The 23,180-nt window shown below is 45.3% G+C and overlaps 1 protein-coding gene across 1 annotated transcript in view; it reads left to right on the plus strand.

The window, feature by feature from the left end:
• Ns2 (nucleostemin 2) overlaps positions 1-12,926 on the plus strand; it is a 34,579-nt gene extending 21,653 nt beyond the window's left edge. The window contains exons 11-13 of the mRNA XM_037415274.2: positions 2,554-3,363; positions 7,348-7,449; positions 12,764-12,926. Coding sequence (XP_037271171.2) covers positions 2,554-3,363; positions 7,348-7,449; positions 12,764-12,913 — 1,062 coding nt within the window. The 3' untranslated portion in view covers positions 12,914-12,926. The remainder of the gene's footprint in view (positions 1-2,553; positions 3,364-7,347; positions 7,450-12,763) is intronic.
• The last annotated feature ends 10,254 nt before the right edge of the window (positions 12,927-23,180 follow it).

The raw sequence follows: 23,180 nt of genomic DNA on the forward strand, positions 1-23,180 counted from the left end.
TAAGTGCTTTTATAGGCGTCACGTGCTGGAGAAAATGATTTTGTGCGCGGGCGACAGGAAGGACTTCGGCATCACGCTGCTCACTGCCACGCACATGTTGGTGCGCGCATGGGAACAGGTGACCGCGACCACAATCGCAAATTGTTTCCGCCACAGTGGATTTGCAGCTGGAAGTGCGCAGGATAGTTGTGACGTCGACGTGGATGGGGCTGAGGAGCTCATGCCAGTGGCATTGCGCGACACTCTTCGGGGCGTACGTTTTGCCGATTATGTTGAAGTTGACACCGGTGCATCGGTGTGTGGTGCCCTGACTGATGAGGACATTATCGCTCAAGTAGCCAGTGCGCAGCCTGATGCTGAAGAGCCAGAAGGTGAGGAAGACGAAAATGACGAAGCGCCTGTGCGCCCGTCAGCTTCTGCGGTGATGGAGGCACTTAATGTGGCGCGTCTCTTCTTCAGCTTTGAAGAGGGTGAAGAGAATTCGCTGCGCCGCGTCCGCGCGCTGGAACAGAGAGCCGCAGCTGTGGCATTCAGAGAAAAGAAGCAGATAGTCATCACCGACTTTTTTGGCCAATAAATATTTTTCGTGACCCCACCCCCGAAATCCACCCATTTTTGCTCACTTTCATTATTTCGAATTTTGTTTAATTCGTAATTGCTCAGCGATCCCGTGGAATTCAAATTAACGAGATTTTACTGTATAATAAAACATCAATTATATCTAAGTACCATATTTACTCCCGTAATCCTCACATTCACACAATTCTCGCACCCCCCACATCGCCCAACAAAAATACGATTTCTTTTTTTCCTCGAATAAATATCACACCCCCGAAAACTGCTGCAATAATGTCGTCTGCTCTTTCCAGCCACTGATGATGATAGCGCACGTCATCTGGTGCCATCTCTTAAGCACCAAGCATACTAATACACAGAGATTCAATCCAACTCAAGCCAAGCCGAAGAGGCCAGTGCACGTTGCGGCGTGTTTTGTATGTTGCGTCAGTAACCTTGTCACGTTATGAGGAGATACTGAAGCTGTACGGCTGCTTTCAAGTTGCAAGTGATAGATAATGCACTAAAGAGCGGCAACAGGGCCGCCGGTAGGCCCTTTGGAGTCTACGAGTTTTGTGTTCGCTACTGGTGATGGCTGCTGAAAGCCACCAAGACGCTGTGGGCCTGCCGTGTGCCTAAAATTGGGATTGATGGTAAACTTTATTTCTTAAGAAGGAAACTGCGGACAATTCTGTTAAATAGCCGTCAGCCCAATACTGACGCCCCACGTTTACCTTGTGAGGGCTCTTGTTGAGCGACGAACGCTACCGCAACGCCCACAAGCTGTGGGTATGGTATTCTAATTCTCGACTATTTGCTTCCACTTTTTGTGTCTCAATTAATTCTTGTCTTGTGTTGAACCTCTGCTTTTATTGTTGAGGTAAGTTTTAATTAGTACTTTTTAAAGCTTGCTGTTAGTTGCTGGTGTGAGAATCCCAATTTGCGGCCACTTCGTTTTCTTTTTCGCTCTGTACGTTTTCGTAGAAGGTTTTCCCCGCGTAATTCTCGCACCCCCCAACTTTTCATCGGTTTTCCGGCAAAAAAAGTGCGAGGATCATGCGAGTAGATACGGTAAATGGTCTTCTTTTTCTTTTTTATTTATGCCGGGTGCATTTATGGCGATGAAGCCAAGCAGAACAGTGGCATGCCAATCATTCCAGGCATCAGTGAATCTACGCATACCTCCTTAGTCTACGCTCACCTCCACACAATAGATAATAAAGCTTAGTGAGTCTGGCAGATTCGGCACGCTGGCACCCAAATCGTGCACTACACGCGTGGCAAGAGTAGAAGTCGAGAAAGGAGGAGATGTTGAAGGACAATGCAACGAAGTGAGGGACAGCTGGGTTGGCTGGGGCAGATATTAATTCGGGTCCACTTGCCAAATGCAGCCATGAGAAAATAGCAAAAAAGAAGTGCGTGAAAAAGAGAAGCTTTTTCATCGACTACCAGTGCCCCCAAAACAAATCTTCCCTAAGCCACTGTTCACCACTGAATGTCGCTGCTAATTAGAACAAGGCCTTTTCCATCAGCGATTGGCACTTCAAAACTGGTGCATACCCAGTGCTTATGGAAGTGGCTATCGTTGATTGAAGAGCTCAATCAGCAGTGGCACTCCTGACGGAGAATAGCGGCTTGGTAAAAGGTGAAAAACAATACAATACTTTTCTTTTCCTCCCTCAAAGTACGAGTGAGATCGATGCATCCCTTTTTCTAATTTTTTCTCCTATTCCTGGCAGTATTATACTTTTAGTTTCGATTGTAAGTCACCCCCAAACTTTGACTTCCAGATTTAGATAAAATAGGTCAGCTAACAATATTTTAAATACGGTGCACTGAACAAGTGAGCATGTATGAAAGCTTGCTAATATGTAAGTTTACATGCCATTTGATGCTGCCATTAAAAAACCAATAGATGAGTTCACAAGCTAGGCCAGTGCTCACAGCGTCTTGTGGCTCATGCTTGGTAGTGCTTTTACAGAATTCTAATTCTCGCAGGAGTCCACCGTGACGCAGGAGAATGCGGAGCCCTCCGGTGACATTGCCATAGCTGCAAAGGTGCGTCAAGACCTAGACGAAATCCGGGTGGGCCCGCACTTTGTGGCCGAAGACCTTCAGGCACCCGATGGTATCAAGACAACTCCAGGAGCAACTGGCAAGTCCAGGACCAAGGACAAGGCACCATCCGAAAACTCATCCATTGAAGTTGAGAAGTCTTCAGCAGAGGAGAACGAAGGGCACGACTCTAAGTCTGATTTGGGCCCTGGTGGTCTGTTTGTTGAATCCGAATCTTCAGAAGGTGTTCCTCAAAGTGAACAGAAAGAAGATGTCTCTGAAGGTTCGCCAGCTACCATAGAGCAGGAAAATGAAGATAAAGTCGCAAAAACTGCTGTCAAAGAAGTTGCGGGCAGTATACCTGCCGAAGTGAAGGTACATTCAGCTGCAGAGAACGAGACCGAGGAGTCCAAGGACTCCTCGAGTGTTCCCAAAAGGGAACAAGCACCAAGTGAAGCTGAGAAGAATTCCAATGCGACACAAGCCAACGCCGTCGGCATTCCCGCCAATCGACCACCGGCCAAGAAGCGGAAAAAGTCGGGCGCGGATTCGCAGCACGTAGAACTCTGCGATCTCATTGGGAGAAAGATGGCCCAGAGCCCCTGGGCCCAGTTTCTACCGAAGAAGAAACAGAAAACTGAGAGCGATGCCCCGAGCGTAGACAAAGCTCCAGTGGCTGTACCAGCAACTGTGAATTTGGAAGCGGCAGACTCGTCGGACGAGGATGACAAACAAAAGAGAGCCACTTCTCTGGTAGGTGCAGTCAGTACTTTTTTTTTTGTCAGTGAAGTTAAATCTTTTTTCTTTTAATACAGCAGTTCTCTTTGACGAATGTTTAACGTTGGTTTTCAGCAGGGGTCTCAAACACACGGCTCGCAGACCTTTCACTAGCATCGAGATGCACACATGACTGCTTTTATCCCATCTCTTTATTACATCGAAGGCTGTTACAAATTCAGCAATGATTGTTTTTGGCACCATAGTTATCTGCTGTCACCGCCGTTGGTGTCCGTAATTGCTATCACCAACTGTAGGAAAGAAACAAAATCAATTTTAAAAATTCACAGGATATTCATGAAGTGAAATATTGAGGGGGGTGAAGCGTCCGTTCGTCTGTCTGTCTGTAAGTACGTCTGGCTGTCAACTATACAAAATCATCAACTACAAAAAAACTACTAACACTATCTAGTGATATTATTTCCAAAGACATATGCACACAATGCCATCTATTGAGTAATTCATGAACTAGAGGTGGGTACAACCTACTACTACTAGTACTACTACTACGGAGGAGGAAGAGACGGAGGGAACGACCCACATTCTAAGCAGCTTTGCTCCTAAAAAATGTTCTGGAGAGAATGAGATTTGAACCCAAGCCTTCTGCTAGGCAGCTCAGTATTTCACAAAAAAGCCATGCCAGTGCTTGGAAATGTTTTGCAAACAGGTCCTATGCAGGCTGCATGTCGGGAAAGGATACATTTTAACATGTGTAATAGAGCCTTTTAGATGAGTAAAATAAACAGGCATCACACAATCCCTATCGTGTTACTAGTAGGTCGTTTAAAGAGACACTAAAGAGGAATAATTTAAATAGTTTAGATTCACCAACTGCAGTCTAAGAATTCTAATGCTATGTGTCTGACTATCATGAGTTCATTATTAGTGGAGAAAATCAAGGTTGAGGTTTCATTTTGAACTCGGCACCAAAATCGTCACGCGTGACATAACAAATTTCGAAATGTATTTTTATAACATTGGCTAGATGAAATTTTCTGAAAGTTGTTATGCAAAGTCTACGATGCCTGGCACCCACACATTACAATGTACTTCATTTTTATCGATTGTAAGCTACGTAAGACCCAGTAGATGCATTCAGAATTTTGTACGCCACGGTGTTTGGTGTGGGAATGTCAAGGTGGCATCGCCACCCGCATTTTCTTTTCGCACTTCTCGCTTATGAAGCATGGTGTCGCGGTCAGAGTAGTTTTTGGTATTGTGAAATTGTGCCCTACTAATACGTGAATAGTCATTTCGCTCTTTAGTGTCCCTTCAAAACGTTAAACCCATTATGATGGACTCAGCCACAATTCTTTGTTGTCAGCAGCTGCTGCATCAACAAATTGCCCATAATATTTTGCAGGTGCGTTGCAGGTACCTCACTTCTCCGCAGAGTAACAAATGGTAGCGCAGTGGGTGCTTCCCTACGTCACAAAAATTATGATGACTCATAGTATAGTGAGTGCCACAAAAATGCACTTGTATTATTTCAAATCTCATATGGCTCATATGCCGTGAAAATGCTTCGCTATATCCGAAAATTTGTTATACACACATCTTCCTAATACTGTATCGGCGACAAAGCTATTCGTTACTTATTTTGTTATAACCTGTAATTTGTTATATCTGGGTTCATTATATCGAGGTTTGAGTGTAGTTACGCTAAGAGGGCTTACATAAGGCTGTAGAAAAACCTCTCTTCCAGCTTTTGCTGTGACTGTGTCGTGCATTTCGCTCAGGCTTGCCATTTTATTTCTATATTAAGTATGTTCATGAGATGCACAGATGCGACTGGTGTCTGGCATTTTTTTTCTGTGACGCCCATCATGCGGTCACCATGGAACAAAAGCTCTACATTTCGGAATTGACACCCTGATAGCAATCATTCTGTAGATCATTATTGATATGTTTTTCATATCCTGGCGTGAAATCATCTCAGAAAAACTAACCATATGTTAGATATGAAAAGTGCCTTCAGTACTCCCTCCTTTGCTCAATTTTCACCATTGGCCTGGCCTTTGTCGAAGAATAAATTTTGCGACTGCTGCCTTCTTGTTGATCTGAGATTGATATAAATGATTTAGAGGATATGGGAAGTAGCGTGAAGGGGGCACAGAGTATCAGTGGGGCTAGTTTCTGTCCTATGAAAGGAGTACTTTCATTGCTCCTGAAAATGAACAGTTTGAGGAACAGTGTTTCACAAAGCTTCGAATGCCACTGTTTGGGATCAGTCATTTTCATTATGTGGTACTGTGAATGTAGAATTGGCGTCAGTGGAGTCAAATTACTTGCACTGCGCTGTGGCTCGAATCAATTCGTAAACCTCCAACGTTCCTCATGTTCGATCATTTTATCATAGTGACCATGTGCCTGTTCGAAGTTCTAGACGACTGATGCATATGCTTGTGAGGGCACATCTGGGACACTGAATAATGTAAGCATTCATTCAATGTAATGCGGTATAATTGAAGCCCTGGTACACTCAGCATCAGAAGTTTATGAACCACAAGATGCAAAAAAAAGCATAATATTCCTGCAGGTTTAGCAGCCAGCATTTAAATAATTCAACTAGGATTTCTGGCCTGTTGTAGAAAAAGCTAACAACATGTACAGTATTGCGCGTCCACTGAATACAGTCGCAAAAATGACAGTTCTTATACAGAAACTTCACAATGATAGCAGTAAACAAGCTAAGAGGTTTTAATATGCCACAAAGTTGCTTCATTGATGCTCATAATGAAAATTTGGGGGTTTTGTGTTTTTAATGCATCGATATTTGCTGTTATCTTGATTTATTGGCAGATTTATAAAACAAAGTTATACCTTCTTGTGAGATGAGTATTGGCCCATTAACATGGGTGGATAATGAGTTAAATGCTATGAGTCGAGCTGTTATTGTTGTAAAATTTTGTTGTTGATGTGGACGTAATTTATTTAGCCACATGTATGAGCATATTTTCCATGCATTAGTATTTTCCATGCGTTAGTTATGTCGCCCGTGTAGCCATTAATTATTTGGCTCTATTTCAGCTGCAGGTGTCATTGTACTGCACTATTCGAAAGGCATAGGCAAATATTCGAGCGGGTTGAATGTTCGAACGAGCATCACAGTATTAAATTTTGCTTTGACATGAAGTTAAATTGCTTGAAATTTCGAAGTATCGGAAAATAATGAACCTAATTGGCCGCATGTAGCCTTCTTTAAGGGTGCTTTGACTTCAGCGAAGGGTTGCCATGAAAATCCGCACTTCAGTGAAGCCACATTTAGAGGTTTACATACTATTACTTTCACCTCGATTAACTATTTCTTTAGTCTAAAAGCTTGTTATATGGGCTTATATTCACTAAATATAATACATTTTGAAACCTAACGAATTAAACGGCTTATCACCTGCACCCTGCTAGTATTCAAATCTTGCTTCTATACAAAGTTGCTTTCACCTTACCTCAAACCATCCGCACATGCCTAGTTCTATTTGTCAAGAAATATTGTACAAGTTATTTGGTTTATGACAAAAATGCCTATTTTTCTTTATAATGTTTGATACATACAGTCTAACCCCTCTATAAGAGACATTGATGCAACAAATAAATAGGTATAAGAGATGCGAGTTGGCCCACATTCACATTGGGGTTGATAAGAAAACGCTTACATGCTACCATGCTTGTAGACCTCATAGTATAAGTGACAAGAATTTCTCCCCGTTGCATGCCTCTTATAAAGTGGTTCAATTGTACTATGTGTTCGAGCTTTTTGATTTGAAACTATTTGGCCAAGTCACTGTTCGCTTCGAACCTTAAAATGTATTATTCAGGTATCCCTGCTGTTCGATCATATCACTGATGACACACACCACGCTTCTAGTGACGTCATGTTATGTATGGCCCTTGTGCCATGCACAATAACTGTGGTGTTTGCAGGGCGATGAATCATGTCTTGTTCTCATCACTTCTGAACAGGTGACCAGCAGCGGCACGTTTGTCGTGAGCTCGATGGCCAAGCGGAGAAAACCTGTGAGAGAGGACAACGAGGCACCCGCTAGGCGACTTACCGGCAAAGAGGTGCGTACATAACAAAGTGGAAAAACTAGACAGGGTAAATGTTTTGGCTGGTTTGTACCGGATTCTTAAGAGGAGACACTTCACTAAAAAAAATTTTTTTGTCATTTCTTCATTTATTTTGATGAAACTTAGTGAGCTTATGTATTTTCGTGTACGGATTTCAAATATGCAAGTCTTTTTCTTGCAAATAAAATGTACTTTTTAAAATACAAATTATTTCGTGTGCCTTTTGAGGGTCAAGATTTTTTGCTAGACCAAGAGAGCTACGACGAAGTAAATTAGCTTATCACAATTATCGGGAGTCTGAGCTGATTGCAATGCACAAAAAAAAAAAATAGACATTCTAAATCTATTTTAACAGAAGTTAGGGTTCGTTGGACATTTGTGAGTGAGTCAATTTTAAGCTGAGATTTCTCTGGCAAATATTCAACATGCCATAACTTTTCTACTAATGCATTCGGAACATCAATTTTTTTTTTTCTTCTTGCACTGCAATCAGCTCTGACTCCTGATTGTAGTGATATTCTAATTTTGTTTGTAACTTTCCTAGTGTACAAAAAAACTTGCTCCCCAAAAGGCACATGAAATATCCTGCGTAATAATAGATACTGTTCATACAAAATATACTTGCATTTATAAAATAAGCACACCAATATTCGTAAACTTACCTAGTTTCATCAAAATTGATCAAAAAATAAAATGGAACCTTTTAAGTGCCCCTTTGAGGGAAAACCCCTTTTTTGTTGACAAAACATCTAAAGGCCAGCTCCGGCGATTTTTCGAGTTCAGTGGATCTCAATGAAATTCACTGTGTATGTTTATTTGCATGTTTCTGCCATTCATGCCAAATTGTAGGCTTGGGAGTCTCGCTAATTCTTTTCAAATGAACTTTATAGCTTGCCTCAAAATGCTCACCCGCTTGCCAGAAATAATGGCAACATTGTGTGAGTGACGTCGAGTTTTGCCTGGCGGAAGTGACGAACTGATGTGCCACTGCAGCGTCTGCTTGTCTGCTATGAATTGTGTGGGTTTGGCCGGCGCTTCTTTAGTTGAAAGTGCGATTTCCTTTTTCGTGTTGGTGGGCGTGTAATAGGAGCCAAGTGGTGTTGCGTTGTGAGCCACACATGATTCACCATATCTTCACCATAACAGCGTAAGCGTTTGAGCCGATCGCCGCGGACGGCGTGGACAGATAGTGCTATCTGGCGGGCATTATGTGCAATCAGGCAGGTTCCGGCGGCGTCAAACAAATCTTTACGTCACACGTAGAAGTGCACTCGATTGGGTTTCGGTTTCGGTATTGCAGTTTTTCGATAATTAAAAATTCTTTTCGAATTTTTTTGAGCATTTTAGTTATCGGGCACGTGAGAACAGTGTCTAAGCGACGTAAAATCACCATTATCTTGACATGGTAAAAAAATTGCCGGAGTTGGCCTTCAAGGGAATAAACCGAAATACGACAGAGCACACCCTGTCAGTTTTTTTTTTCTGAAATGTTTTGTGCACAAAAAAGTGTTTTCCTTAATTAAAGAATTCAATCTTTATACAACCATGTATTGGATATATTAAAGTAAACAAAGAATTTTAGACTTGGCAGTAATGACACAGCAATGAAATTACTTCTTGCTGTAGTGAGTATCATGCTAAATTATTTTCATGGACTAGTAACGTAGTAGTGTAACGAATTACTTCAAGCATTTAATTTCGGAAATAATACTCATACCTTCCCAGTTACTTTTCACTAAATCCTAAGATGCTCACTTCCATTCATGCATATCAAATTGTCCAAAAACTCGGAAATTTATTCTGCACGCCAAGCCTCAAGCGTGGGAAACTGAACACAGATTTCCTAGATTTCTATACATGGGCTGCAAGTAACACATACATGAGTCATGAATGATGTACATGAATGATGAATTTTTTCAAAGTTACTTCATTGCTTTTTTAAAAGTAATACAGTCCAACCCATCGATAATGATCCCAGATGTAATGCTATAACAGTTATAGTGACTTTGTATCAGTGTACTTGCGCTTTTTCAATGCTACCCATTAAAATCGCCTACACACATGGTGAACATTTTTGAAAGCCCTTTACTTTTACAACGATCACTTTACATACACAACATACACTTCGAACCATGTTGGGAGTCGCCACCTGTCCTGCTATTTATTCCTGCTTCCTTCTCGTCTTGTGGCGCTGTTGTGAAAGTGAACACCAACCAACTTGCCCAAATCTCTGTTCTGCTGAACTTCAGACATGGTCGCGGTAAAAATATGGCACAGACGAAGCGAGAAGGAAAACTTGACACAGGCCCTACAAAGCAGGAGAGGGGCACGCGCTCGCGTGTTTTCTGCTCCAGTTTACTTGTGCTGCAAGTATCTTAGATTGGCGTGCGCCAAGCGCAGATTTTGGATGCTACAAGTTGAACAAACAAGCTTTTCGTGGCAGCTGTGCAGTCCCAAGTTAAACAGACACAAAGAACTCACGATCACGCGCGTACGGTAAGCCGCCCAGCAGTGACAGTGTGAGCTGAGCAGGCGACACACTGCACTCAACTATTCGGGGATGATCGGCGCCATGCGCATGCGGGCTCTAATCTTCAGTGACGTGGTGTTAGTTCAGCGCAAAAGAGGTTTGATTAACATGTAAGCGTAAAGCATGCATCGAGTGTTGCGAAGCAACACCCGATGCATGCTTAGTTGGTCACCAAAGGCTTAACTTGTCACCAAAGGAGATATAGCACCTTTTCATAAAAATGCACACAAAAAAAAAACAGCTTCGTTGCTAAGAGCACGTTTTTAAAGGAGGGTCCTGTACAATGAACTACTGATATACAGTAAAATCTCATTAATTCGGATTTCACGGGACCGGAAAAACTGTCCGAATTAACCGAATGCCGAATTAACGAATGAACAGGGAAAACAACGTTTAAAATCAAGCTGCAGAAGCATACCTTTATTTGTTGAAGTATTTTGTAATTGTCGTCTGCGTTTTCGCACAGATTCCGGCTGACATCACAATTTTTCTTAACTGTTCCAAATGGCCATCAGCACGCAAGCTGTCAGGAGTGTTCAGGCAAGCGTCCTCTAATATTAACAGCGCCTCCGAGACTTCCCGTGAGGTGCGATGAGGTCGCGGCTGTAGCTGTATCTCCTCGCATGATTCTTCGTCGGAATCGTGGTCTTCATGGGCGCCCGTGACATCATTAATAATCTCTTGATCGGTCAGGAGACCACTCGTGGTGACACCATGGTCAATCGCGATGTAGTCTTGAAAGGTCACATCTGTGGGAAGGACAGCATCGAAAGTCGGGCAGTCATTGTCGGTGGACTCGGCTGACACCTCGTCGATGCCATCGTCAGCTACTGCTGCATGCTCAGGCCTCACAAAACCGCTGTGCCGAAAACAGTTGGCGATGACTTGCGGCGGAGTGTTTTTCCACACGTGGGCGATGATGTGCACTGCGCCGAGTCAGTCCACTTGATACAACTTTCCAGCTTCTGAGCATAGGATCATTCGCTCTAGCAGGTGCTTGCGGTACTTCGATTTCACGTAGTGAATGATACCCTGGTACATCGGCTGAAGAGCAGATGTAGTGTTGGGCGGCAAAAAAACTACTTTGATGCTCTTCAGTTCGACTGTACAGTTATGGGCACTGCAGTTATCAACAACCATAATTATCTTGCGGTCCTTCGACGTGAAGTGCCGGTCCAACTGCTGCAGCCAGCCGCGAAAAATGCCCGATGTCATCCATGCCTTCCTGTTCGCTGTGTACTCGACAGGAAGGCTTTTGACGTTCTTAAAACAACGTGGCTTAAGCGCCTTCCCGACGGCAAGTAGTGGCAAGAGCTCCATGCCAGTCATATTGGCGGCAAGAATCACAGTTATCCTTTGCTTGCACTTCTTGCCACCAATGCACGCGTCCCCTTTGAAAGTCACCGTCTGTTTGGGAAGAGCTCTGAAAAATAGAGCAGTTTCATCTACATTGAACATGTCATGTGGTTCATATGCGGCGATGTGCTCCAGCAGCTTCACATTTCTCCACTCGGTGGTCACGCTTTCGTCAACACTGGCCTTTTCGCCGCACACACTCCTGAAGACAAGTTCGTGTCTCTCTCGAAATTTTGCAAACCACCCTTCTGACGCTTTGAACGATTCAATGTTCATCATTGCAGCGTATTTCTCACCTTGCGCCATGATGAGAGGTTCGCTCAAAGGCAGATGCGCGTTGCGACAGTCAGTAATCCACCGGAGCAAAGCTTCTTCGAGCTGGGGATGAGCTGCGGTTCGCAACCGCTTTCTAGAGGCATGAAACTTCTCGCTTTCGAAGGCTTGTCGAATCTGTTGTTCATTTTTCACGTACGTTCCCAACGTGCTCCGCTTCACGTTGTACTTGGTCATAACCTGCTGTCGTGATTCGCCGTTCTTCAGTGCTTCCAAAATTTCCACTTTAGTCGCCAAGTTCTTTGCATCGTAGTTCTGCCGCTTTTTCGGCGTTGCTATCACTGTAGCGCACGATGGTGGTGGCATGCAAATACGGTCACAATGGAAGAAAGAGAGAACTCCGCAAGAAGAGATAGTTCCGACACGACAACACAAGGGAAAATGGCGTCGGAGGCGCTGAGTGGAGAAGAAAGAAGACGCCGACGTTCGGTGACGCTGCGATCGCTCCCACTAGTTGATGATGATGGCGATGCCACTCAGGTTTCGGTTTCACTCCAGTGGTGTCAGCGCTGCTTTATCACACTTTTGTGTAGCAGCAGTCGTCAGCATTTGTCCAAATTAAGTGGTGCGGAGCCGAATTCCGACGAAATAACGAAGGTTTGGACCCATAGATTAACATGCACTTTGGCCGGGACCAATAGAGCCGTCCGAATTTCCGAATTAATGGGTGTCGAATTAACGAGTTTTTACTCTAACGACCTTTTTCATTGAACTTCTGAGTTTTTTTAAATGGTTTCAAGCGTACTAATTGCGTGTCATTACTTTTGGTCTGCTGTAATATTTAATGTGATTTATTTGCTTTTAGGAATAATTGTGGCACTTCTCAAAAATATCATTGTAATGTATACATTGTTACAAATATACATTTATAGTGACTTTGTGTATATAACGAAGTGTTTTTTCTTGTGTCAGATGAAACATTGTTATACTAATGGGGTATTACTGTATATATGAAAGTTGCCAAGGTTGGTCTTTTGTCATGTCAAACTGCACCTCAGTAATGAAATTCGTCATTTTATGCAATTTACATTCCAAAGATGACAGGGAGCTAATCTTGCAATTTCTCTCTTGGTGTTCTCTGCTTTGCAGAAGCGACGAAAGATGGAGGCGAAGAAGGTACGAAAGGTGGGCCACCACTTCTATGACTACGCCAACGTGAAGAACCGCAACAGGGCCAAGGCGCGCAAGAACCGGGAAAACCAAAAGCTGCTGTCTAGAGGGAAAATAAAGTCTCTGTAATTATTGTACAAAACTGTTCCGGTGCTGCCTTTCATATCGCTGTAAGAAATTCCTAAGGCAGCAGTAAATTACAAGGCTACATTTCGCCACACTCAGCACCTTTGGGCTTATTGAAAATTAATGGTTTGTGTAGGCACCTTTGACTATAGGCACTATGGATGAGCACTTCTAACTGCTAAGGAGTCATAAGTGTTCATTTAAGTGACGCACACAAAAGTGGCGCCAGGATATTTTTTCTGGGGGAGGCGCCAATTGTGTTCTTTCAGGGGGGACAGGGACGCCCAAAACTTATGCATTGTGCTTTGACTATACTTCCTCATTGGGAGGGGGGGGGGGGGGAGGGCAAAAGATGGGCTAGTGAGAATTTTGTGGGGGCTCAGCCCCCTGTGCCTGTCCCTTGCACTGGCGCTGCCCCTGGGCACGCACAACCACACTGGTAGGCTTAAGGTTAAGGTGTCCCCATGCAATGCATGATGTACCGGGTACGATTCCCAGTGCAGTTGGGCACCTACTGGTTTTTGTCACGGGAAGAGAGAAACACTGGCCTGGTGCTCTGTGTTGCTGGTTTTCACTTGTTGAGAAGGAGAAGGCATTTCCTTTCCATTTTCTTCTTTTACTCTCATTTACCCTCCCCAAATGCCTTTGAGCATTGCGCACTGGGGGAGGGGCCCCCTCTTTCAGGTGAAATTTACTTAATGGGGAGGGAGGCGCTGCAATCAACTCACCCCCCAATTTAAAAGAGAATCCTTCGCACAGTTACGTGCTGAAGTATGCAGCTGGAAGGAGAGAGAGGATTCCTGTTACGATGAGTTGCCACCATGAAATTGCCTTGGCATGTTCCCCACCTTAATTTTTGCTTGCACAGATTAGGTCAGTGACTGCCCCTCTGTGCTGTTTCCGTAATCGAGAGGAAAGGATTCGTCGCTTCTTTCAATCCTGTTGCCATAGGGATGCACGCAACGCCTTTTCTTCCCCAGGTTACATGAGAGTGGTGCTCTTGTGCCTTATACATTTGACCTGCCTGGAACAACTGTGAAGGACTTCCTTTGTGCCTCACCGTAAAAGATACCGGTCCTGCAAGTGTTCCTCGAATTCTCAGGTGCCCTTACCCAAAATAGGGGCTTGGAAAAATTTACCTGTGCTTGCCCTATGCACTTCTTTTATTTTTTTATTGGTTTGCTTGATTGTTCATTTTCTCTTTTTTATCATAATTTTTTTTTTCTTATTGCTCAGTACTGTCTTCTGTTGCATTCGTCCATGCTGAGAATACCCCCGTTATCCAAGTGCTTAGCAGTGGAGCACATTACTTGCTACAGACATAGATAGTGAGGCGTTCATATCCAGGCAACAATAAAATGTTTCAATGTCACGTGACAAGACTCCTACATAAGAGATAAGACTGCCAGAAACATCATATCACTCACAAGGCCACGACTGAGAGAGGATCATTGAAAATACAGTGCATACCTATGTGACAAGAGCACCTTCGTGGGTCACATTTCAGTCAGCTTGCTGGCACTGAGTTTCTCGTGTAATGCTTTCACTGAAGTTGTTCAGCTAAAACAAGCTTCAATTGAAATAAAGTGAGAGGACTTTTGAGCACTATGGTCTTTACTGTACACTGTCCACAATAGAGGCGTTTATGACAAGATTTAGGGTGCTGTGCCTTCAGCTATGGAAGAGCTCTAGGCTGCCTCTGTGTTCAGAATATATTGAGATCATTTCAGTGCTACGATTTCTCTAGCTTGGTAGGTCGCAATAGCACACAGACAGGACAAAGCTGTGTATTTGGAACAATCATCATCATCATCATGAGCCTGACTATGCCCACTGCAGGGCAAAGGCCTCTCCCAAGATCCGCCAATCAATCCGGTCTTGTGCTTTCTGCTGCCACGTTATACCTGCGAACATTTTAATCGCATCGGCCTACCTAGCTTTCTGTCTCCCTTTCGTGCATTTGCCTTCTCTGGGAATCTAGTCGGTTATCCATAATTTCCAGCGGTTATCCTGCCTAAGTGCTTAGTGCCCAGCCCATGTCTATTTCTTCTTCTTGATTTCAACTACGATATCCTTAACCCCAGTTCGTTCCTCGACACCCACTGCTTTCTACTTGACTCTTAAGGTTACGCCTACCATTTTCCTTTCCAACACTCACTGCATCGTCCTCAATTTAATGAACCCTGTAAGCCTCCAAGTTTCTGCTCCGTAGGTAAAGACTGGCAAGATGCAGCTATATATACATTCCTCAGTGGCAGATTACCGTTCATGATTTGAGAATGCTTGCCGAATCTGATCCACTCCATCCTTATTCTGTTATTTCACTCTCATGGTTTGGCTCCACGATTACTACGTCCCAAGTAGACATATTCCTTTACAACTAACTTCCAGCTTCCCTCCACCTATCGCAAAATGCTGTTTTCTGTCGAGACTGTTGCACATTACTTTAGTTTTATGCATAATAATTTTCAGACCTACTCTTCTGCTTTGCGTGTCCAGTTCAGTAATCATGTGCTGTATCAAGGCAATGCCATCAGCGAATTGCTGGTCACAAAGATACTCTCCATTAACTCTTTGAAAACCTCCTGCAAACATACGCTGAATAGCATTGGAGAGATTGTGTCCCACTTCCTTACGCACTTTTTTATTAGAATTCTGTTGCTTTCTTTGTGGAGAACTATGGTGGATGTGGATCCACTTTATATTTCTTCCAGTATGTTTATGTACGGTTTCTTGATGCCCTAATTCTGTAGTGCCTGCATTACTGCTGATGTCTTCACTGAAATAAACGCCTTCTGGTAATCTTTGAAGGCTATGTATAAGGATTGGTCATATTCCGAGCGTTTCTTTATTACCTGATTGATAGTATGAATAGGGTCTATTTTCGAGTAGCCTGTACGAAATCCTGTTTGGTTCTTTGGTTGATTGAACTCTAATATCACCTTAATTCTATTAGCTATTATATGCAAAGCATTTCTTAGCAAACTTCAGCTACTTTGAGCGTATCTATCTATCTATCTATTATCTATCTATCTATCTATTTAGCCGCCTAGGACTTTTAACTCTCCTGACGGTTTCGATAATGGTATCAATACCAAACTTGGTATGGCATAACATGACTGTATGACGAGCATAATTGACTAGTCATAACATGAAAATCATGATATGAATGTGATGATTTACATTTCATGGCCTGTTTACTTTTGTGGTGGTTTCCTTCACAGGACATTTTGAAAAACTGGCATGGTATGACATGACTGCATAGCAAACATAAGTTACAGACCCTAACAAGTAAATCATGACATGCATTTGATGATTTTCATGTTACGACTAGTCGACTACACGCCACGCTCATGGTGCGCTCGCGGTTATGTAACTACTTCACATATACCAAAGTCGTTATTACGGGACGTGAATGGGTGGCGAAAGTAAATGACACGTCTAAACATCATAATCATGACATGCATGTCATGTAAAACGTGACTGTATACATGCTACACTCATAGAGTCCTCGCGGCCATTTTGCTAGCTCCACATATGCGAAATTTGGTATCAGGCGACGTGAATGAACGAGGAAGCTAAATGGCATGTCCAAACATGATAATCATGATATGCATGTCATGTAAAACATGACTTCATGCTACGCTCATAGGGTGCTCGTGGCCGTTTCGCTAGCTGCACATATACGAAATTTGGTATTACGTGACATGTGTAGACGACGAAGGTAAATGACACGTCCAAACATGATAACCTTGATGAGCGTGTCATGTGAAACTTGATTACCTGCCACGCTCATAGCGTGCTCGCGGCCGTTTTGCTAGCTGCACATATACGAATTTTGGTATTACGTGACGTGAGCAGAGGACGGAGGTAAATGACACTTAATTCCAAACATGACAATGTTTGGAAGTGCCATATTTCATGTACGGCACAATTTAGGTCCACCTCGTGATGGTGTGCCCGTGTTTAAAGTCCCGTAAACCACCAACAAACGCTCGCGTGCTGCTCTCCATGTCTTTCCTCTATCGAGAACAGTTGGCATGACGTAAACTGACGCTGCGTACAATGCAAACGACGCTGTGTACCAGAGACGCTGTCATTTGGCGAAAGAAAGGCCGCATTCGGCTAGGACATGCACGCGCGCCCTGTTACGTTTCCACCTCAGACGCTGAGGGGCGCTATAAAAGGTTGTCAAACGAGCCAACGAACGCAGCCTTGCGAAGAAAAGAGCCAAACGAGGAAACTCGTGGAATATCACCAGCGTTCACTGAAGACTCGTACACAACTACAACGCCACGTCTACATATCTCTGCATGGCTTGCGGGCCCCTTAAAGTAACATACCAACCTTCCTCACTCGTTCTTCGCGTATAATCGATTTCCACAGTGCGTGGGATCTGGCAATTTTTATTTATTTTAATAGTTTGTAGAGAATGAACTGAAAGCTGATCGGCCTGTAGTTTTTCGACTCCTTGACGTCTTCTTTCTTATGAATTAAAATAATGTTGGCGCTCTTCCAAGATTCTGGTACCCTTCCCGTCAATAGACACTTTGTATACAAGGTGGTCAGTTTTTCTAACACAATTTCTCCGCCCACTGTTTCAGCAGGTCCGTTGTTACCTTATCCTCACCAGCAGTTTCACCTCTTTGCCTTCCTTCTAGGGCTTTCCTTACTTACGCTGTCGTTACTGGTAGGATGTCAATTTCCTCTCAGCTATTACTGCTCCTTACAATATCATCCTGTTTGTTTCAGCTTCTGTACAGCTCTTTGTAGAGCTCCTCCGCAACCTCAACGTTCCCACTGTAATGATACTGGTGCCGCAATTTCTGTCATCGCCGAAAAAGTTTGCCGGTCAATTCGAAAAGTGACAACGCCTTACTTGGGTTCATGTCTTCATACTGCCACTGCACAGCCTGTGCAGCCTGTAGCCGCGTGTACTGCCAGACTTGTAATTCAAGGAGTGCCCTACACAGTCCAGTTCGTAGTACTGCCGCACTGTTCTCATGACATCATTTTAGGTTGGGATTTTCTCTCCCATCACCAAGCCGTCATTGATTGCGCCCGTGCCGAAGTCGCCTTTTGTCCCCTTGGTGATGCGCTACCAGTGCACGATCGCCCTTCCGACGCGAAGTTGGTCATTAGTGACGACACCCGAATCCCTCCACGCGCTACTGTCTTCGCACCTGTGTCGTGTTCCACCGTCGTCGACGCTACCGCATTCTTCACGCCTTCCGCTGCTTTCGTTCATCGCCACCTATCACCGCTCCCAGCCGCTCTCGTTACTCTTCAAGGGGGTGCGACCAACGTGCCTGTGGAGAATCCGTTCCCATTCGCGATTACGCTACTTCGAGGCGAATGTATTGGTTCGATAGAATCATTCGAAACCATCGCTACACTTGACGTTCCTGATGAATCATCGGAAGTCAGCGCCCTCTCCTGTAGTTCCGTGAATGACCCTTCCACTACCGACATTTTCAACCGTGTCATCGACGAAGGCCTAAACCCACAACAGAGGTGTGAGCTTTTGAGCCTCCTTGACAAGTTTCGACCATCTTTTGACAGTCACAGCGCTACTTTAGGTCGCACATCTACCGTATGCCACCAGATCGACACAGGTAATCACCCACCACTACGGCAGCGACCATACCGTGTTTCGCCAACTGAACGCCGTGTCATCGATGAACAAGTAGGTGACATGCTAAAGCGAGGCGTCGTTCAACTGTCAAACAGTCCTTGGGCGTCGCCGGTTGTTTTAGTTAAAAAGAAAGATGGCAAGATACGCTTTTGCGTAGATTATCGTCGCCTAAACAAAATAACACGAAAGGATGTTTATCCTTTGCCTCGAATTGATGACGCCCTCGACTCTTTACAAGGCGCAGAGTTCTTTTCCTCCCTTGATCTACGCTCTGGGTACTGGCAAGTGCCCATGAATCCGGATGATAGGCCAAAAACTGCATTTGTTACACCAGACGGCTTATACGAATTTAACGTGATGCCATTCGGGCTATGCAATGCGCCGGCAACATTTGAGCGCATGATGGACACTATCCTACGAGGCCTCAAATGGAACACGTGTTTGTGCTACTTAGACGATGTAGTAGTATTCTCGCCCGATTTTCCCACGCACCTTCGTCGCTTGGAACAGGTTCTACGCTGCCTCTCTGTAGCAGGCCTCCAACTCAACTTGAAGAAGTGTCACTTTGGAGCGCGCAAGCTGACCATTCTCGGACACGTCGTGTCGAAGGATGGCGTTCTTCCTGACCCCGCTAAGCTACGTGCTGTTCGCGAGTTCCCGAGGCCCGCGTCTCTCAAGCAGCTGCGTAGTTTCATTGGGCTTTGCTCATACTTCCGCCGCTTCGTCCGAGATTTCGCCTCGATCATGGCGCCTCTGACAGACCTACTTCAGGGAGACCGCAATCTATCTGCGTGGTCTCCAGCTTGCGACAGTGCCTTTGCGAAGCTCCGTGAACTGCTTACAACACCACCCATACTGCGTCATTTCGATTCAAGCGCTCCCACAGAAATCCACACAGATGCTAGCGGTGTCGGTCTTGGCGCTGTACTCGCCCAACGAAAGCCTGGTTACCAAGAATATGTTGTTGCGTACGCGAGCCGCACTCTTACACGAACAGAAGCAAATTATTCGGTAACTGAGAAAGAATGCCTAGCGATTATCTGGGCCATTACAAAATTTCGGCCTTATCTGTACGGCCGCCCTTTCGATGTTGTTACCGACCACCACGCGCTCTGCTGGTTATCCTCCCTCAAAGATCCCTCAGGACGCTTGGCACGATGGGCTTTACGGCTCCAAGAGTACGACATCCACGTCATTTATCGCTCAGGCCAGAAGCACGCCGATGCCGACGCTCTTTCGCGTTCGCCTGTTTCTACTGATATTGCGAGTGTCTCCATCCAAGACAACTTCCTTCCACTATCAGGACCCATCAACATGGCTGCGGAGCAGCGCAAAGATTCGTGGATTGCGTCTCTGATGGATTACCTATCTGAAACACTCGCCCACCCGCCATCTCGAGCGCTACACCGACAAGCCTCTCACTTCGCCATCCGTGATGGAATACTTTATCGCCGCAACTACCACCCTGACGGTCGCAAATGGCTACTCGTCATACCCAGGCATCTCCGCACCAGCATATGTGCTGCTTTCCATGCCGATCCGCAGTGTGCGCACGCCGGTTTGTTTAAAACCTACGCCAGGCTACGTTTTCGGTTTTATTGGCGCGGCATGTACACATTCGTTCAAAAGTACATTCGATCTTGCACAGAGTGCCAACGCCGCAAGCACGATCCTAGCCGTCCTACTGCACCAATGCAGCCGTTACCGTGCCCAGTGCGACCATTCGACCGGGTTGGAATAGACCTTTATGGTCCTCTACCATATACATCAGCTGGGAATCGCTGGATTATTGTAGCGATCGACCATCTCACGAGATATGCAGAAACGGCCGCTCTACCAGCCGCGACGGCACGTGACGTTGCGTCTTTCCTGCTGCAACGTTTTGTTCTGCGTCATGGCGCTCCACGTGAACTTTTGAGCGACCGAGGCCGCGTCTTTCTCGCGGATGTTATTCGAGAACTTCTTGCAGAATGCCATGTAATTCATCGCTGTACTACCGCATATCGCCCACAAACAAATGGCTTGACCGAGCGTTTCAACCGTACTCTTGGCGACATGCTTTCTATGTATGTCGCCTCCGACCACACCAACTGGGATCTTATCCTTCCTTACGTAACGTACGCTTACAACACGGCACCTCAAGCGACGACAGGCTTTTCTCCATTCTTTTTACTTTATGGTCGAGAACCATCGTCTCCAATTGACACCATTCTCCCCTACCGACCCGACTCATCCGAAGGCACACCAGTTTCCGAAGCCGCGCGGTATGCGGAAGAATGTCGGCAATTAGCTCGCACCCTTACAACACAAGAACAAGGGCTACAGAAATTTCGTCACGACGATGGACGGTCCAACTACCAATTTTCGCCCAACTCTCTTGTTTGGCTGTGGGTGCCCCCCAATGCTGCTCCTGGTACCTCTACAAAGTTTGTCAGCAGGTACCATGGACCTTATCGCGTCATAGAACAAACTTCCGCTGTTAACTACCTCATCGAACCCCTCACGGCCACTGCGGACCTGCGTCGCCGAGGCCGCGAAATCGTGAATCGCCTCAAATCATATCACGAACCACTTGTCCTCACGACACCTTAGAACACTTACTTGTCACCATCTTCAGCGAGGGGGAAATATGTAATGATGATTGTAGTGGGTCATGCAAATCTCGGCACACACATTGTCAGTGCTAAGCACGAGACGCTCGGCCCGGACTGTCGCTGATTTTGATAGCTAGGCCTACGCTTCTACCTGGTCTCGGATAACACTTTTGACTGTCTCCGTTCTATATTATACCACCCATATTGGTTATGAGATTGCCTTCCTTGTTCCTTAATGCATACTTCCGGTTTTTGCCTATTGTTACAAAGCAGTAACGAAGTCCTTGGGCCAGCTGCCCCAAGCGTGCCTTCCCGTCATCTCGAACATTCTTTTATGGGGTACGGCTTTGTCACCTGCACCGGCTGTCTTTGTCTCGGCTGTGCGCTTCGCCTGCGGGGCAGTGGCTATGATCGGGCCCCTCTGGAATGTGCGGAAGGCCGGTTGTGTGCTGTAGGAGCGACTCCCGTGAATTGCTCCTGCGTGGTCGCCTCCGAGTCCCCGCGCGTGTGCCACGTGCATGAAGGGATACTCGTCTTGTGTTGTGCTCTCCATGAGTGGTTGGTTCTCCGAAGTGACATTCCGCCCTTATTTTCGGAACTGCACGGCGAGGCAGGGGAGCAGCCGGCCAGAAGGGAACAGAAGAGAGTCGCGAGAAGAGTCGTCGTTCGGACGTTACTGTCCAACATGTTGCAAATCAACGTCTTGTTAAGTTTTCCTGTACGCCTGTCCCTCTGCCTGAGCACTCTTGAGTTCTGAACGTCCCCGTGGCCTGCGGAATGACGACCACCACCCAGCTCCACGCTACTTACTGGGTCCGCTGCGGCCACCGAAGCGGCTCGTAACACTATGTACAAGTTTGCCCTCACAACTTTTAGGCTTCTGTCACTTCTTAGAGCCTTCTCAATTCTCTACGTGTTATATCCTCTGATGTCAGATACCTTAAGCCTACTTCGAAAGACCCACTGACTCTATATTGTCAGTTGCATTGGCGGCTTTCATGGTTTGTCGTGTCATCATGAATTTTTTTTTACTCTTAATGAAAATAATTTACGGACCATGAATACCTTCTTCAGAAAAAATTGGCAGATCCCACGTAGACTGGGAATTGATGATGCGATGCAAGAATAAGAAATTTTGATATGTCACTGAGATCAGCACAACGTTACGAGGTGGTGGCAAAAGATGCCGTGCATAACTTCCGTGTCATGATTATCGTGTTTGAATGTGTCATTTACCTTCGCCATGTATTCACGTCGCGTGGTAGCAAATTTAGTCACGGCCGGACACGACTCCTTCTCCGGCGCTCCCGTTACGGCCTTCGCATTGGGGCGTTTTGCTGCCTGCCGCCGCAAGTTCGGGGTGGCGCTGCTAGACCACTGTTGGTAAGCAGGCTTTGAGAGAGGCAGTGAGCAAAATAATAATCGATGGTGAAGTTCCCGATAGATGGAAACTTAGCAGGATGAGCATGATCTATAAAGGAAAGGGGGACAAAGCTGACATAAACAACTACCGTCCTATAACAGTGACATCAGTGGTCTACAGGCTGGCGATGCAGATTATAAAGGAAAAACTGCAGGCATGAATAGAGGATGAGGGGGTGCTGGGGGAACTGCAGAATGGGTTTCGGAAACACAGGAGGTTGGAAGACAATCTGTTCTCACTGACGCAGTGCATCGAAATAGCAGAAAAGGAACCCAGACCCCTGTGGTTAGCATTCTTGGATATCAAGGGAGCGTACGATATCGTGGTTCAAGAGGAATTGTGGGGAATACTGGACACACTAGGCGTGAAACATGTAGTCACTAATCTTTTAAAGGGTATCTATAAAGGTAACAAGGTAGTTATAAATTGGGAAAAACAGGTATCCAAGCCTGCAGAGGTAAAACGGGGGCTTAGGCAGGGGTGCCCCCTGTCACCCTTATTATTCATGATGTACCTACAAGGATTAGAGGCAAAATTAGAAGGAAGTGGGCTGGGCTTCAACCTCTCTTTAGTCAAACAAGGAAAACTTATTGAGCAGGCACTACCAGCATTAATGTA

The sequence above is a fragment of the Rhipicephalus microplus genome, chromosome 9, assembly GCF_043290135.1.
Source record: "Rhipicephalus microplus isolate Deutch F79 chromosome 9, USDA_Rmic, whole genome shotgun sequence".
NCBI classification, from domain to species: Eukaryota; Metazoa; Arthropoda; class Arachnida; order Ixodida; family Ixodidae; genus Rhipicephalus; species Rhipicephalus microplus.